The sequence below is a fragment of the Lathyrus oleraceus genome, chromosome 5, assembly GCF_024323335.1.
Source record: "Lathyrus oleraceus cultivar Zhongwan6 chromosome 5, CAAS_Psat_ZW6_1.0, whole genome shotgun sequence".
NCBI lineage: Eukaryota > Viridiplantae > Streptophyta > Magnoliopsida > Fabales > Fabaceae > Lathyrus > Lathyrus oleraceus.
This window is the reverse complement of record NC_066583.1, coordinates 341,080,139-341,095,933: the sequence shown is the minus strand read 5'-3', so window position 1 is coordinate 341,095,933 and position 15,795 is coordinate 341,080,139. Positions and strand designations below refer to the sequence as shown.

Here is a 15,795-nt window from a genome sequence, read left to right as displayed (position 1 = left end):
TCATAGTGTCCATACCCTGTTCTAAAAGAAGACTTCTGAATATCTTCAGCTTTCACACAGATCTGATGATACCTAGACCTCAAATCAATCTTGCTAAACACATGAGCACTAACCAACTGATCCATCAAATCATCAATCATCAGAAGCGGATACTTATTCTTGATAGTAACCTTATTCAGTTGTCTGTAATCCACACACAACCTCATAGTACCTTCTTACTTCTTAACTAACAAGACAGGTGCACCCCACGGTGACACACTTGGGCGAATACACCTCTTATCAAGCAAATACTCTAGCTGACTCTTCAAACCTTTCAAATCATACGGTGACATCCGATACGAAGCCATCGATACCGGATTAGTACCAGGAATCAAATTAATCATGAACTTATCTCCATGTTCAAGCGGCAAATCGCTAACCTCATCAAGAAACACTTCAGGAAAATCACGAAAAACTGGAAATTCACCCACTGTTCCATTTTCACTAAGATGTAAACTTACCACCAACATAAACACTTCAGCACCATCTCGCACAGATTCATTCACTTGTTGAGTAGACAAGAATAATTCACCTTCCTTTTTTGGCTCAAGAAAAAGAACAGCTTTTGCAAAACAATTGATATAGGCATGGTTGGCCCTCAACCAGTCCATTCCCAAAATAACATCAAGTTGACTCAATGGAAGACACACTAAATCAACTTCAAAATCTTTGTCACAAATATTCAATGGACATTTCAAACAAACAGATGAAGTAGTCACTGAACCCATAGCCGGAGTATCAATAACCATGCTTCCACACATAACAGATAATTCAAGATTCAATCTCTTAGCACAATCCAAAGAAATAAAATAATGTGTCGTACCAATATCAATAATAGCAATCAAAGACATATTATTAATAAAGCACATACGTTGAATCAATCTCTCCTTGGTAGAAGTATCAACACCGGACAATGCAAACACTTTTCCTTTGACTTGCTTCTTCTTCGGCTTGTTGCACTTGGTACTAATGTGCCCTTGCTTACCACAGTTGTAGCAAGTCACATTCGAAGTAACTCTGCAATCAAAAGATTTGTGACCTTGCTTGCCACACTTGAAATAAGTCACATCGCCCTTAGGACACTCGGGAGCATGATGTCCCTCAACACCACATATGAAGCACTTTACAAGAGCGTGAGATCCTCCCTCACTCGTCTTCTTGCCATCACCAGCTTTCTTCTTACCATCATACGACTTCTCTCGGAATTTCCCTTTTCCTTTCTTATCATGCAGGGACTTGTAATGAGCAGCACTCTCACGGCTATCCTCATCATAGATCCTACTCTTGTTAACCAACTCATAAAATCTCGTAATCTGTTGGTAAGGCATTGCCTTCTTGATATCAGGTCTCAAGTCATTCATAAACTTAAGACACTTGGATCTCTCGGCATTAGCAATATTGTAATGGGGACAAAATTTGATCAACTCCTCAAACTTTGCAGCATACTCAGCTACGGTACCATTACCTTGCTTCAACTCAAGAATTCAATTTCCTTCTTTCCACGAACATCTTCTGGAAAATCCTTCTCCATAAAAGCATCACGGAAAAATTCCCAACTCACTTCAATGCCATCCTCATCAAATCTCTGAATAGTGTTGCGCCACCAATCCTCAGCTTTTTGATCGAACATATGAGTGCCAAACTGCACCTTCCGCGCATCTGAACAATTCTTTACTCGAAATATTTTCTCAATCGCCTTCAACCACTCTTGAGCTTTGTTAGGTTCATGACTTCCTTCAAAAGTTATCGGATTATTCCTCTGGAACTTCCCCAAAGCACGGAACTCATCAGCATCACACTCCCGATCACCAGCATTCATTTGCAGAATGGAACCAGCCAACAGGGTCAATGCCGCCACAAGCGCATCATCATTCCTTCCAGCAACCATCTTCCTGTTACCAACCAAACAACCACCACAACAAGGATTGTTAAACAAACCGTATCGATTGTGTCATACACACAAATCAGATACAATTGAATCAAACAAATTCATAACCTGGCCGAATGACCGACCGTGCTCTAATACCACTAATGTAACACCCCCCAAACTACTACTACTCAAATACAACATACAATTGCATAATCAGAGTAAATTAAAGTATGCATCCACAAGGGCATCACATTTACTTCTACAAGAAACAACACATACCATGGTCACATACAACTAATACGGATAATAAATCAAAACCAAATAACCAACATGCAAACTCAAACAGCGGAATAACATCTCTCTTCATAAATGGTAAATAGTGATGATTCCCGTAAATCATCTACCACAAAATACCGTTTTGGGCTCTAAGGCCACTCAACATCAAAACCAACATATATAAATAACAAGATAAAAGAGAGCACAACAATATCTCTCAACATCAAAACAAATATAAATAATCCCATAAACCCAAGTGTTACATGACCAGAGCACTATAGACTACCTAGTCAAAACACAACAAGAACTAGCCTCCGAATCTAATCCTTGTGTGAAACACCACTATCTCTGGTACCTGAGCAATGTCGCGATAGAACATCATTCCAACAGAAGGGTGATAATTCAAATCATTATAGAAAAACATAATAATATGAAAATGTATAAAAAACATACATATATTATTAGAATTCGTCACACTCCATACAAACATGCATCATATCATCTTATTAAAGAATCACATGTTTACCATCATACGACATGGCTCAACAATCCACAAGTATTCATTTATAAATACTAAACGATGTACAAAATTCATATTTCGCAACATATCGATTTCATGTACATATTATCATGCATCATCATTTACAAATCATCATCAAATATGTATACAACTTTCACATGATTCCATAATGTATACAAGTCGCCATTTCATCACATATATCACAAATATGCACACATATCACATCAACAACACATCAATAATTCATATCAAATGGATCACCTAATATCCACGTATATGCATATCCACCAAAGTCATATCCACACAATCATATCACATAATCACACAAACAACAATTCACACTGACACATGTGACTCATTGTGTGACTCAATGCGATATGCATGTGGATCGCATCCGTTATCATTTCAAGCATCCCGAGCGTCTCTCAAATTGACTAGATAACCATCTCTAAAGCTCGATTCAGCCTTAAGCTTTCAAACCCCATTCATCGTTAGGTTTGGGACAAGCAAATAATCTAGGCGAGATTACCCAACATTGCCTCTTTCATAGACTCATGCTAGTGTAAGTGTGCAACAACAACAAAACTCATGAAATTAAGACGATCGCAACCCCTTAATCATACATAAGCATACCACATCCAACATTTGCACAACATACACCTAACATGACTTCAATCCCAAACAATACATCAAATAGCATTCATCATCTCATCACAACACATTAACATAAAGAAAACAAGCAATTCATGTTATTCATCAAATTCACCAATTCACATCATCACATACATAATTTCAAGTATTATGTTTCTTCACAAAATTCATCTAAAACCATCCAATACATGTCAAACAATAGAAAACATGTCATTCACATTCACCACATATACAACATACATCCATATTAGGATTCTTTTGGTAAAATATTAATCTACTGTTATCAAAATGAATATCATGTTATATATAATATTCTTAGCTTCGTAACGATCCAAATGTCACCTCAAACGGGGTTACGGTTCAAAAGTTATTGAATTTACAAGTTTTTCAAAATGCTGTCAAAATCAGAATATTTGCTGTTGCGAAAATGCTGTCAAAAACTTGAAAAACTGCTGTTACAAAAATGCTACTGTCCAGCACGAATTTTCATCATAAAATCACATTAATCCATCATTTTTCATGAAATAAATAGTTATACAACCTATACATATCATATAACAACTATTACGATCATAAAAACAAGATTTTAAGCTCCACTAATTTTCACCAAAATCTCAAAACAACCATTTTTAAGTAAAACTCAAACATGCAATTATACACCAAATCATGTTCTATACACATATCCATTCATGGAATTCAATATAGAAACATCATAGCATAACATAAACATCAATTTCATGGATTAAAACATAAACACATGTTAGGGTTTCTCCAAAACCAAAATCCACAAATCCTAAGTTCATGATATCTAACACACATATATTACATACATTATGTTTACCCATGACCACTTTAAATCCCACCCTTACCTTAGTATAGATGAAATCTCTAGGTTCTTTTTCTTCTAGTTTCCTCTTCTCCTCTTTCTCTTCTCTTCTCTTCTATTCTCTCTTATTCTCTTGTTTTACAAAACTAACTCTAATCTCTAAAACCTTACTATCTTTTTAACTCATAATGGGCTTAACCCACTTATCCACCCATTCTAATTAATTAGACCCATTACTAGACAATTGCTATTTCTACTCATAAAATTCAATTATTCAAATAACACATATATTCAAATAATCATCAGAACACATATTTAATTAATTATCACACCAAATAATGATTAATCAAAATAAACACCTAATAAATAAATATGGAAATTAAATTGGGGTGTTACAACTCTTCCCCACTTGAAATATTTCCGTCCTCGAAAATTACCTTAAGCAAACAACTCGGGATATGAATCTCTCATCTGACTCTCAAGCTCCCACGTCACATTTCCACCATCCGGTCCTTCCTAAACAACTTTCACCAAATTGATCTCTTTACCACAAAGTTGTTTCACCTCTCTATCTTCTATCCGCATAGGTAATGTCTCCACGGTCAAATCATCTCTAATCTCAACCTCATCTAATTGGAAATCATGTGAAGGATCCGCAATATATCTCCTCAATTGAGACATGTGAAATACATCATGGAGATTAGCAAGTGACGACAGAAACGTAATCCGATAAGCCACATCACCTATTTTCTCGGAAATCTGATATGGACCAATAAAATGCAGCGTCAACTTACACAACTTCAATGGTCTACCAACATCTGTTACCGGAGTAACTCTTAAAAACACATGATCATCTAACTCAAACTCAAGCGCTTTCCTTGTCTTATCATGGTAACTCTTCTGATGATTCTGAGAAACCTTCAACTTCTCTCTGATCATTTTAATCTTATCAGTAGTCTGTTGAACTATATCAGGTCCAACCACAACACTCTCTCTAGATTCTTACCAACACAAAGGCGTCCTACACCTTCTTCCATACAAAGCTTCAAACGGAGCCATACCAATACTCGAATGAAAACTATTGTTGTAGGTAAACTCAATCAAAGGAAAATAACTATCCCAAGCACCTCCCTGTTCCAAAACACAAGCTCTCAAAAGATCCTCAAGCGACTGAATTGTCCTCTCAATATGACCACTTGTCTGCGGATGAGAAGCAAAATTCAAACATAACTTTGTACCCAAAGCCCGTTGCAAACCTTCCCAAAATCTCGAAGTAAACCTCACATCCCTATCTGACACAATGTTAGACGAAATACCATGCAAACTGACAATTTTCTCAATATACAGCTTTGCAAGCCTCTCCATCGAATAATCCATTCTAATCCGAATAAAGTGAGCATATTTTGTCAACCTGTCCACAATAACCCAAATAGTTTCACAATTACTCGGAGTCCTAGGTAAACTAGAAACAAAATCCATAGAAATACTATCCCATTTCCATTCAGGAATATATAACGGTTGTAACAAACCAGACAACTTCTGATGCTCAATCTTTGATTTCTGACAAATTAAACACGAATACACAAATTCCGCAATCTCTTTCTTCATACCAGGCCACCAAAACAATTTCCTAAAATCTTGATATATCTTAGTAGCACAAGGATGAATACTCAAACCACTACGATGTCCTTCATCAAGAATCCTCTTTCTCAAATCCAAAACATCGGGAACACAAACTCTATCATGACACCTCATGATACCATTCTCATCAATTCGGAAATCAACACTTTTACCTTGATTGATCAACGTCAATCGATCTACCAAAACCAAATCAGATTTTTGACCTTCTCGTATCTCATCCAAAATTCCACTAGTAAGCTTCAACATACCAAGCTTCACTCCAAAAGAAGTCTCTTCACAAACCAAACTCATATCTCGAAGTTGTTCAAGCAATTCCAATTCTCGCACCATCAACATCGACATATGCAAAGATTTCCTACTCAAAGCGTCGACTACAACGTTCGCTTTGCCAGGATGGTAATTCAAATCAAAATCATAATCCTTCAAGAATTCCAACCATCTCCTTTGCCTCATATTCAACTTTTTTTGATCGAACAAATACTTCAAACTCTTGTGATCACTAAACACGTCGAATCTTGACCCAAACAAATAATGTCTCCAAGTCTTCAAAACAAACATAACAGCAACTAATTTCAAATCATGAGTCAGATAATTCCTCTCATGCACTTTGAGTTGCATTGAAGCATAAGCTACAACTTGTTAATTCTGCATTAACACACCTCCTAAACCCATCAAAGAGGTGTCACAATACACAACAAATGGTTCTAATAGATTCGGTAAAATCAAAACAGAAGCAGTAGTCAACCTCCTCTTCATCTCTTGAAAACTAGCTTCACACAGTGCAGTCCAAATGAAAGCTTGACCTTTCCTAGTCAACTGCGTTAACGGCAAATATAACTTAGAAAGGCCTTCAATAAACTTTCAATAATAACTTACCAAACCAAGAAAACTACAAATCTCAGACACAAATTTTGGAGCTTCCCATTGAGATATAGCCTCAATCTTAGAAGGATCAACCGAAATACCACCACTAGAGATCACATGGCCAAGGAAATTCACTTTCTTCAACCAAAACTCGCACTTCGAAAGTTTAGCAAACAACTGCTTCTCTTTCAATACAGATTAAACAATCCTCAAATTCTCAACATGATCCTCTTCACTCTTCGAATAGATCAAAATATCATCGATAAACACAACAACAAACTTATCGAGATATTTAAGAAAAATCCAATTTATGTACTCCATAAATACACCGGGTGGATTCGTTACACCGAAAGGCATCACCGAATACTCATAGTATCCATACCTTGTTCTAAAACAAGTCTTCTGAATATCTTCAGCTTTCACACGGATATGATGATACCTAGACCTCAAATCAATCTTGCTAATACACAAGCACCAACCAACTGATCCCTCAAATCATCAATCCTTGGAAGCGGATATTTATTCTTGATAGTAACCTTATTTAGTTGTCTGTAATCCATACACAACCTCATAATACCTTCTTTCTTCTTAACTAACAAGACAGGTGCACCCCATAGTGACACACTCGTTCAAATAAACCACTTATCAAGCAAATCCTCTAGTTGACTCTTCAAATCTTACAACTCATATGGTGATATCCGATACGGAGCCATCGATACCAGATTAGTACCAGGAATCAAATCAATTGTGAACTCAACTTCATGTTCAAGCGGCAAATCGCTAACCTCATCAGGAAACACTTCAGGAAAATCACGAACAACTGAAAATTCACCCACTGTTCCATTTTCACGAAGCTTCAAACTTGCCACCAACATAAATACTTCAGCACCATCTCGCATAGATTCATTCACTTGTTGAGTAGACAAGAATAAATCATCTTCCTTCTCTGGCTCAAGAAAAAGAACATCTTTCGTAAAATAATTGATATAGGCATAGTTGGCCCTCAACCAATCCACTCCCAAAATAACATCAAGTTGACTCAATGGAAGACACACTAAATCAACTTCAAAATCTTTATCACAAATATTCAACAGACATTTCAAACAAACAGATGAAGTAGTCACTGAACGCATAGCCGGAGTATCAATAACCATGCTTCCACTCATAACAGATAATTCAAGATTCAATCTCTTAGCATAATCCAAAGAAATAAAAGAATGCATCACACCTGTATGAATAATAGCAATCAAAGGCATATTATTAATAAAGCACATACGTTGAATCAATCTCTCCTTGGTAGAAGTATCAGCACCGGACAATGCAAACACTTTCCCTTTGGCTTGCTTCTTCTTCGACTTGTTTCACTTGGTACTAATGTGACCTTGCTCACCACAGTTGTAGCAAGTCACATTCGAAGCAACTCTGCAATCAAAAGATTTGTGACCTTGCTTTCCACACTTGAAATAAGTCACATCGCCCTTAGGACACTCGGGAGCACGATGTCCCTCAACACCACATATGAAGCACTTAACAGGAGTGTGAGATCCTCCCCCACTCGTCTTCTTGCCATCACCAGCTTTCTTCTTACCATCATATGGCTTCCCTCAGAATTTCCCTTTTCCTTTCTTATCATGCAAGGACTTGTAACGAGCAGCACTCTCACGGCTATCCTCATCATAGATCCTACTCTTGTTAACCAACTCATAAAATCTTATAATCTGTTGGTAACCCATTGCCTTCTGAATATCAGGTCTCAAACAATTCACAAACTTAAGACACTTGGATCTCTCAACATTAGCAGTATTGTAATGGGGACAAAATTTGATCAACTCCTCAAACCTTGTAGCATACTCAGCTACGGTACCATTACCTTGCTTCAACTCAAGAATTCAATTTCCTTCTTTCCACGAACATCTTCTGGAAAATACTTCTCTAGAAAAGCAAGACGGAAAAATGCCCAAGTCGCTTCAATGCCATCCTCATCAAATCCTTGAACAGTGTTACGCCACCAATCCTCAGCTTCTTTGTCGAGCATATGTGTGCCAAACTGCACCTTCTGCGCATCTGAACAGTTCATAACTAGATAGATTTTCTCAATCGCCTTAAACCACTCTTGAGCTTTGTCAAGTTCATGAGCTCCTTCACAAGTTGGCGGATTATTCCTTTGGAACTTCCCCGAAGCACGGAACTCATCAGCATCACGCTCTCGATCACCAACATTCATTTGCGGAATGGCACCAACCAACAGTGTCAATGCCGCCACAAGCGCATCATCATTCCTTCCAGCAACCATCTTCCTGCTACCAACCAAACAACCATAACAACAAGGATTGTTAAATAAACCGTATCGATTGTGTCATACACACAAATCAGATACAATGGAATCAAACAAATTCATAACCTTGTCGAATGACCGACCGTGCTCTAATACCACTAATGTAACATCACCCGAACTACTACTACTCAAATACAACATACAATTGCATAATCAGAGTAAATTAAAGCATGCATACACGAGGACATACAAGTAACACTGATTATAAATCAAAACCAAATAACCAACATGCAAACTCACACAGCGGAATAACATCTCTCTTTATAAATCGTAAATAGTGATAATTCCCAAAAATCATCTACCACAAAATATCGTTTTGGGCTCTAAGGCCACTTAACATCAAAACCAACATATCAAAATAACAAGATAAAAGAGAGCACAACAATATATCTCAACCTAAAAACAAATACAAATAATCCCATAAACCCAAGTGTTACATGACCAGAGAATTATAGACTACCTAGTCAAAACACAACAAGAACTAGCCTTCGAATCTAATCCTTGTGCGGAGCACCACTATCTCTGGTACCTGAGCGATGTCGCAATAGAACATCATTCCAACAGAAGGGTGAAAATTCAAATCATTATAGAAAAACATAATAATATGAAATTAATAACAAACATACGTATATTATTACAATTCACTACGCTTCATACAAACATGCATCATATCATCTTATTAAAGAATCACATGTTTACCATCATAGGACATGGCTCAATAATCCACAAGTATTCATTTATAAATACTAAACGATGTACAAAAGTCATATTTCACAACATATCAATTTCATGTACATATTATCATTCATCATCATTTATAAATCATCATCAAATATGTATACAACTTTCACATGATTCCATAATGTATACAAGTCACCATTTCATCACATATATCACAAATATGCACACATATCACATCAAAAACACATCAAGAACTCATATCAAATGGATCACCTAAAAACCACGTATATGCATATCTACCAAAATCATATCCACACAATCATATCACGTAATCACACAAACAATAATCCACACTGACACGTGTGACTCAATGCGTGACTCAATGCGATATGCATGTGGATCCCATCCGTCATCATTTTCGGCTTGCCGAGCGTCTCTCAAATAGACTAGATAACCACCTCTAAAGCTTGATTCGGCCTTAAGCTTTCAAACCCCATTCGATGTTAGGTTTGGGACAAGCAAATAATCTACGCGAGATTACCCAACATTGCCTCTTTCATAGACTCATGCTAGTGGAAGTGTGCAACAACAACAAGACTCATGAAATTAAGACGATCGCAACCCCTTAATCATACATAAGCATACCACATCCAACATTTGCACAACATACACCTACCATGACTTCAATCCCAAACAATACATCAAATAGCATTCATCATCTCATCGAAACACATTAACATAAAGCAAACAAGCCAATTCATGTTATTCATCATATTCACCAATTCACATTACTACATGCATAATTTCAAGTATTATGTTTCTTCACAAAATCCATCTAAAACCATCCAATACATTTCAAACAATAGAAAACATGACATTCACATTCACCACACATACAACATACATCCATATTAAGATTCTTTTGATAAAATATTAATCTACTGTTATCAAATGGAATATCACGTTATAGATAATATTCTTAGCTTCATAATGGTCCAAACGGAACCTCAAACGGAGTTACGGTTCAAAAGTTATTGAATTTACAAGTTTTTAAAAATGTTGTCAAAACCAGAAAATTTGCTAATGTGAAAATGCTGTCAAAAACCAGAAAAACTGTTGTTGCGAAAATGCTACTGTCCAGCACAAATTTTCATCATAAAACCACATTAATCCATCATTTTTCATGAAATATATATATATATATATATATATATATATATATATATATATATATATATATATATATATATATATATATATATATATATATATATATTATAATATATATATATATATATATATATATATATATATATATATATATATATATATATATTATATTATATATATATATATATATATATATATATATATATATATATATATATATATATATATATATATATATATTTCACCAAACTCCCAAATCAACCATTTTCAAGTGAAACTCAAACATGCAATTATACACCAAATCATGTTCTATACACATACTCATTTATGGAATTCAATATAGAAACATTATAGCTTACCATAAACATCAATTTTATGGATTAAAACATAAACACATGTTAGGGTTTCTCAAAAATCAAAATCCCCAAATCCTAAGTTTATAATATCTAACCCACATACATTACATACATTATGTTTAGCCATGAGCACTTTAAATCCCACCCTTACCTTAGTATAGATGAAATCTCTAGGTCCTTCTTCTTCTAGTTTCCTCTTCTCCTCTTTCTCTTCTCTTCTCTTATATTCTCTCTTCTTCTCTTGATTTACAAAACTAACTCTAATCTCTAAAATCCTTACTATCTTTTTAACTCATAATGGGTTTAACCCACTTATCCACCCACTCTAATTAATTAGGCCCATTACTAGACAATTGTTATTTCTACTCATAAAATTCAATTATTCAAATAACACATATATTCAAATAATTCAAATAATCACCAGAACAAATATTTAATTAATTATCACACCAAATAATGATTGATTAAAATAAACACCTAATAAATAAATACATAAATTAAATTGGAGTGTTACAGACACTACACTTCAGATGCCGCAAGATTAGTAGTTGATAAAATTGTAAGTAGGACTTGTTGTGCATATGTTGAGTGTTATTTAAATCGCTTTGGTAATAAATAATGTATGTCTTATCATGTTGTGTAGGATTTATTGGTTAACCCAGTCTGTGAAGGTTCCTTTGTTCCAAAACCACGATATGTTATATTAGTATAAGCAATCAGAACAAAGGAGAATGGTGGGCGTGTTCATAGGGTTGGAGATGGCGTCGGCCTAAGAGTGTTTTTTTGGTACATCTAAAAAAAACACCGTACTAGTGCAGAAAGAAACATTGGAAGAGCTTCAAAGGAAGATAGATACTAAAAAGTAAGAATTTGAAGAGAAGTTAGAAGCGGAGCGGGAAACTCACAAGAAAGAATTGGAAGAAATAAAAGAGTTATATGTGGTATGTGAGAGTTTGAATATTGTGATATCTGAGATGTATGATATATAAATTGTGTTAATTTTGTTTTGTGTTCCTGTGTTTTTTATGATGTAGAGAACCCGTGGAGCCATTCCACATTGTAAAGATGAAGAGGATGATGTTGATGATCAATAACCTGATAGAAGTGTTATACATGGTGCAAGTATAAAAGGAAGTTGTTCAGCCGCCCTCACCGGTAGAGAGATCCATAATGAGTTATTGGCTCCCTTTGAAGAATCATATTCCAAAATGTTTTAATATGTTATGCGCAACGAAGACATAGTGTTTACTCTTGTGCTAGAACATGATCATGAGATATAAGGGTTAGAGGAATTCTTAATCATTCCTAAATATATAAAGGATATGATCATTGGAACTCAGTGGCTGGACGTAGGGTTACTACAAGTTTGGTGCATGTAAGTATATCTCATTATGGTACATTCATTTTGTATAGAACTAACTCCTTTTGTGTTTTTTGTATTTGGTTTACCATTTAGGTACATTGAGGTAATCCCTTAATAAGTTAGTAATTTTAAGATCATGATTTCTCTATTATAGTTAGTTTTCATGTTTTACCAAATACTAATTATGTATGCTTGTATTGTTCATTCAGAGAATATTATCAATTGATCATCATATCTCTTCGGACGAATATGATAACTACAATGTGTTCGTTACACTATGAACTTGATCCTAACATGAAACAAATTATTAATAGGTAACTTTATGTTTATGAGACTTTTAGTAATATTTTCTTTGACTTTGTAATTATCTTAGTGTGTAATATTTTTAAATCATTTTCAATATACAGGGTTGTGGAGAGATACTATAGGTTGAATAACTCTATAAAAAAAACTCGCATTTTGTGAGCCCATGGTAAGTGGATTAATTGTGACATTCACTTATATATATTCTTGAAATGTGTGGTTATATATTCATTAAATTTTTAAATTTGTTGACTAAGAAACAAGCTGAAGGATATGAGTGTGAGTACTATGTAATGAAACACATGTTTAACATTGTCTCAATCGACATTATTGATTTGTGGGACCAGGTAGATATAATGTCATGAAATGTTTTTGATAATTTATTAATGTTAAATTAATTTACAATTATAATTCAAATAAAGTGATATTCAATTTTATTCACTTATTTATGTAGACGTTTAACAATAAGACACCTTTCTCTCCCGAAGACTTAGACCGTTCATAGACGTTGGGCATTTATTTTCATTGTGTTAGTTGAAAATGGGGTGGTACTGTATGAATTTGTCTTTGATGGTTGTAAATATTGTTTTATTACTTAATTTGATATTTTCTAAATATTTAACTATTATATATATATATATATATATATATATATATGTGTGTGTGTGTGTGTGTGTGTGTGTGTGTGTGTGTGTGTGTGTGTGTGTGTGTGTGTGTGTGTGTGTGTGTGTGTGTGTGTGTGTGTGTGTGTGTGTGTGTGTGTGTGTGTGTGTGTGTGTGTGTGTGTGGTGTGTGTGTGTGTGTGTGTGTGTGTGTGTGTGTGTGTGTGTGTGTGTGTGTGTGTGTGTGTGTGTGTGTGTGTGTGTGTGTGTGTGTGTGTGTGTGTGTGTGTGGTGTGTGTGTGTGTGTGTGTGTGTGTGTGTGTGTGTGTGTGTGTGTGTGTGTGTGTGTGTGTGTGTGTGTGTGTGTGTGTGTGTGTGTGTGTGTGTGTGTGTGTGTGTGTGTGTGTGTGTGTGTGTGTGTGTGTGTGTGTGTGTGTGTGTGTGTGTGTGTGTGTGTGTGTGTGTGTGTGTGTGTGTGTGTGTGTGTGTGTGTGTGTGTGTGTGTGTGTGTGTGTGTGTGTGTGTGTGTGTGTGTGTGTGTGTGTGTGTGTGTGTGTGTGTGTGTGTGTGTGTGTGTGTGTGTGTGTGTGTGTGTGTGTGTGTGTGTGTGTGTGTGTGTGTGTGTGTGTGTGTGTGTGTGTGTGTGTGTGTGTGTGTGTGTGTGTGTGTGTGTGTGTGTGTGTGTGTGTGTGTGTGTGTGTGTGTGTGTGTGTGTGTGTGTGTGTGTGTGTGTGTGTGTGTGTGTGTGTGTGTGTGTGTGTGTGTGTGTGTGTGTGTGTGTGTGTGTGTGTGTGTGTGTGTGTGTGTGTGTGTGTGTGTGTGTGTGTGTGTGTGTGTGTGTGTGTGTGTGTGTGTGTGTGTGTGTGTGTAAAAGATACAGGTTTACAATATATGGAAAAATAAAATAAAATAAAGCAAAGTATTTAGTCATGGTTATTTATACCAACCATTGTTATTTATAGATTGCAAAATCTTATTAAACATACAATCACTGGGTTTCGTACCCATGATCTTTCGCTTTATATCACAACGGTTGTATAATTTGACTGTTGTGATATATATCGTGCTACCTAGTTTATCACAACGGTTCTACACCCGTGGTGGAAATCATCATACATACAATCATACATTACCTTACAACGGTTGGTTGGACATGATTGTATCTCTTTTCCAACCGTTATGAGAGGTATTTTCTATAGTAGTGTGCTTTAAGGTTTTCGATAAAGATGTGGTATCAAATTCACTTACGTGGTTACTCATAACTCAATGTATAGTTAGAATTTTATTTTTTGTTGAGATATTTTAATAGTCAATATAACAAAATAGTATCATGATATAATTTGATTAAATAGGCGACTAAAAGTTACATTATATATGCATAAGACAATCAATCTCTTTATTAATATTTTTTATATTTGTACGTTCACTACAAAAAATAGTATATTTCCTAACAAAAATTACCATGGAATACTAACCAAGGTAATTTTTGTATACAGATAGTATATTTTAAAAACCGAGGGCAAAAGTTACCCCAGTTTTGCATATAAAGCTCTAAACCTCGTTCATCTTTCCGCTTCCAAATTTTATTTTCCATTTATTAATTCATATTTCTCCTCTAAACTAAACTTTATTTAGTATTTTTCTTATTGTTGTTCATTTTGTTGTTGTTTTTTTCTTTATGTTATTGTTTTGTTGTTATTGTTGTGCTATATTAGTTGTTGTTAGGAATAGTTTCTCAATGAGTCATCTAATGAAAAATTTTAAAGATTGATTGCTACCTTTGGATGACAATATTGAGAAACTATTCATAATGATATTAAAACCCAAAAATATAAAATGGTGAATGGTAAGATGGTGTTGTTGTTGTTGTTTTAACTTGCCAAAGTCTTGTCGTCTTTCTTAAATGTTTTCAAAATCAGTAGTTTATATAAGTGTAAAATGATTATTAGAAAGTATATAGTTATGGATCATAGTTGTATGAAATTCAATATTTTAAGTGATGAGTATAAGAATGAGGTAGTTCAATTTCTTGAATTCTCTAAAAGAGACCTTCCTGTGAATAAATAACTTTTTATTTTCTTTGTGTTATACGCGGGAATACAAAAATATGTGGAAATGAAGAAATAATTAAGCATTTATGTTGTGATGGAATTTGTCAAAATTATACGACATGTGTATGGCCTGGTGAAGTGAATAAAAAATTATGTCACATAGAGATGAAGTTAATGAAGATATGGATGATCAACTAGAAGATATAATTTGTGATACTAGAGAAGATTATTTTAGGAGAGTGAATGT

General features: G+C 35.0%; 3 protein-coding genes across 3 annotated transcripts; all 3 read right to left on the bottom strand.

The window, feature by feature from the left end:
* Positions 1 to 215: 215 nt before the first annotated feature.
* On the bottom strand, positions 216 to 1,400 carry LOC127080566 (uncharacterized). Its single transcript, XM_051020883.1, has one exon. The coding sequence runs from the start codon at positions 1,398 to 1,400 to the stop codon at positions 216 to 218; it is 1,185 nt and encodes a 394-aa protein (XP_050876840.1).
* Positions 1,401 to 1,510: 110 nt separating this feature from the next.
* On the bottom strand, positions 1,511 to 1,927 carry LOC127080565 (uncharacterized). The gene has a single exon (XM_051020882.1). It carries the CDS (start codon positions 1,925 to 1,927, stop codon positions 1,511 to 1,513), a length of 417 nt encoding a protein of 138 aa, XP_050876839.1.
* A 6,636-nt stretch (positions 1,928 to 8,563) lies between these two features.
* LOC127080564 (uncharacterized) lies at positions 8,564 to 8,980 on the bottom strand. Its single transcript, XM_051020881.1, has one exon. It carries the CDS (start codon positions 8,978 to 8,980, stop codon positions 8,564 to 8,566), a length of 417 nt encoding a protein of 138 aa, XP_050876838.1.
* Between the last annotated feature and the right edge of the window lie 6,815 nt (positions 8,981 to 15,795).

Excerpts from the sequence above, each read along its gene's own strand:
- LOC127080566 (XM_051020883.1), bottom strand. The coding sequence starts at position 1,400 with ATGAATGACTTGAGACCTGATATCAAGAAGGCAATGCCTTACCAACAG.
- LOC127080565 (XM_051020882.1), bottom strand. The coding sequence starts at position 1,927 with ATGGTTGCTGGAAGGAATGATGATGCGCTTGTGGCGGCATTGACCCTG.
- LOC127080564 (XM_051020881.1), bottom strand. The coding sequence starts at position 8,980 with ATGGTTGCTGGAAGGAATGATGATGCGCTTGTGGCGGCATTGACACTG.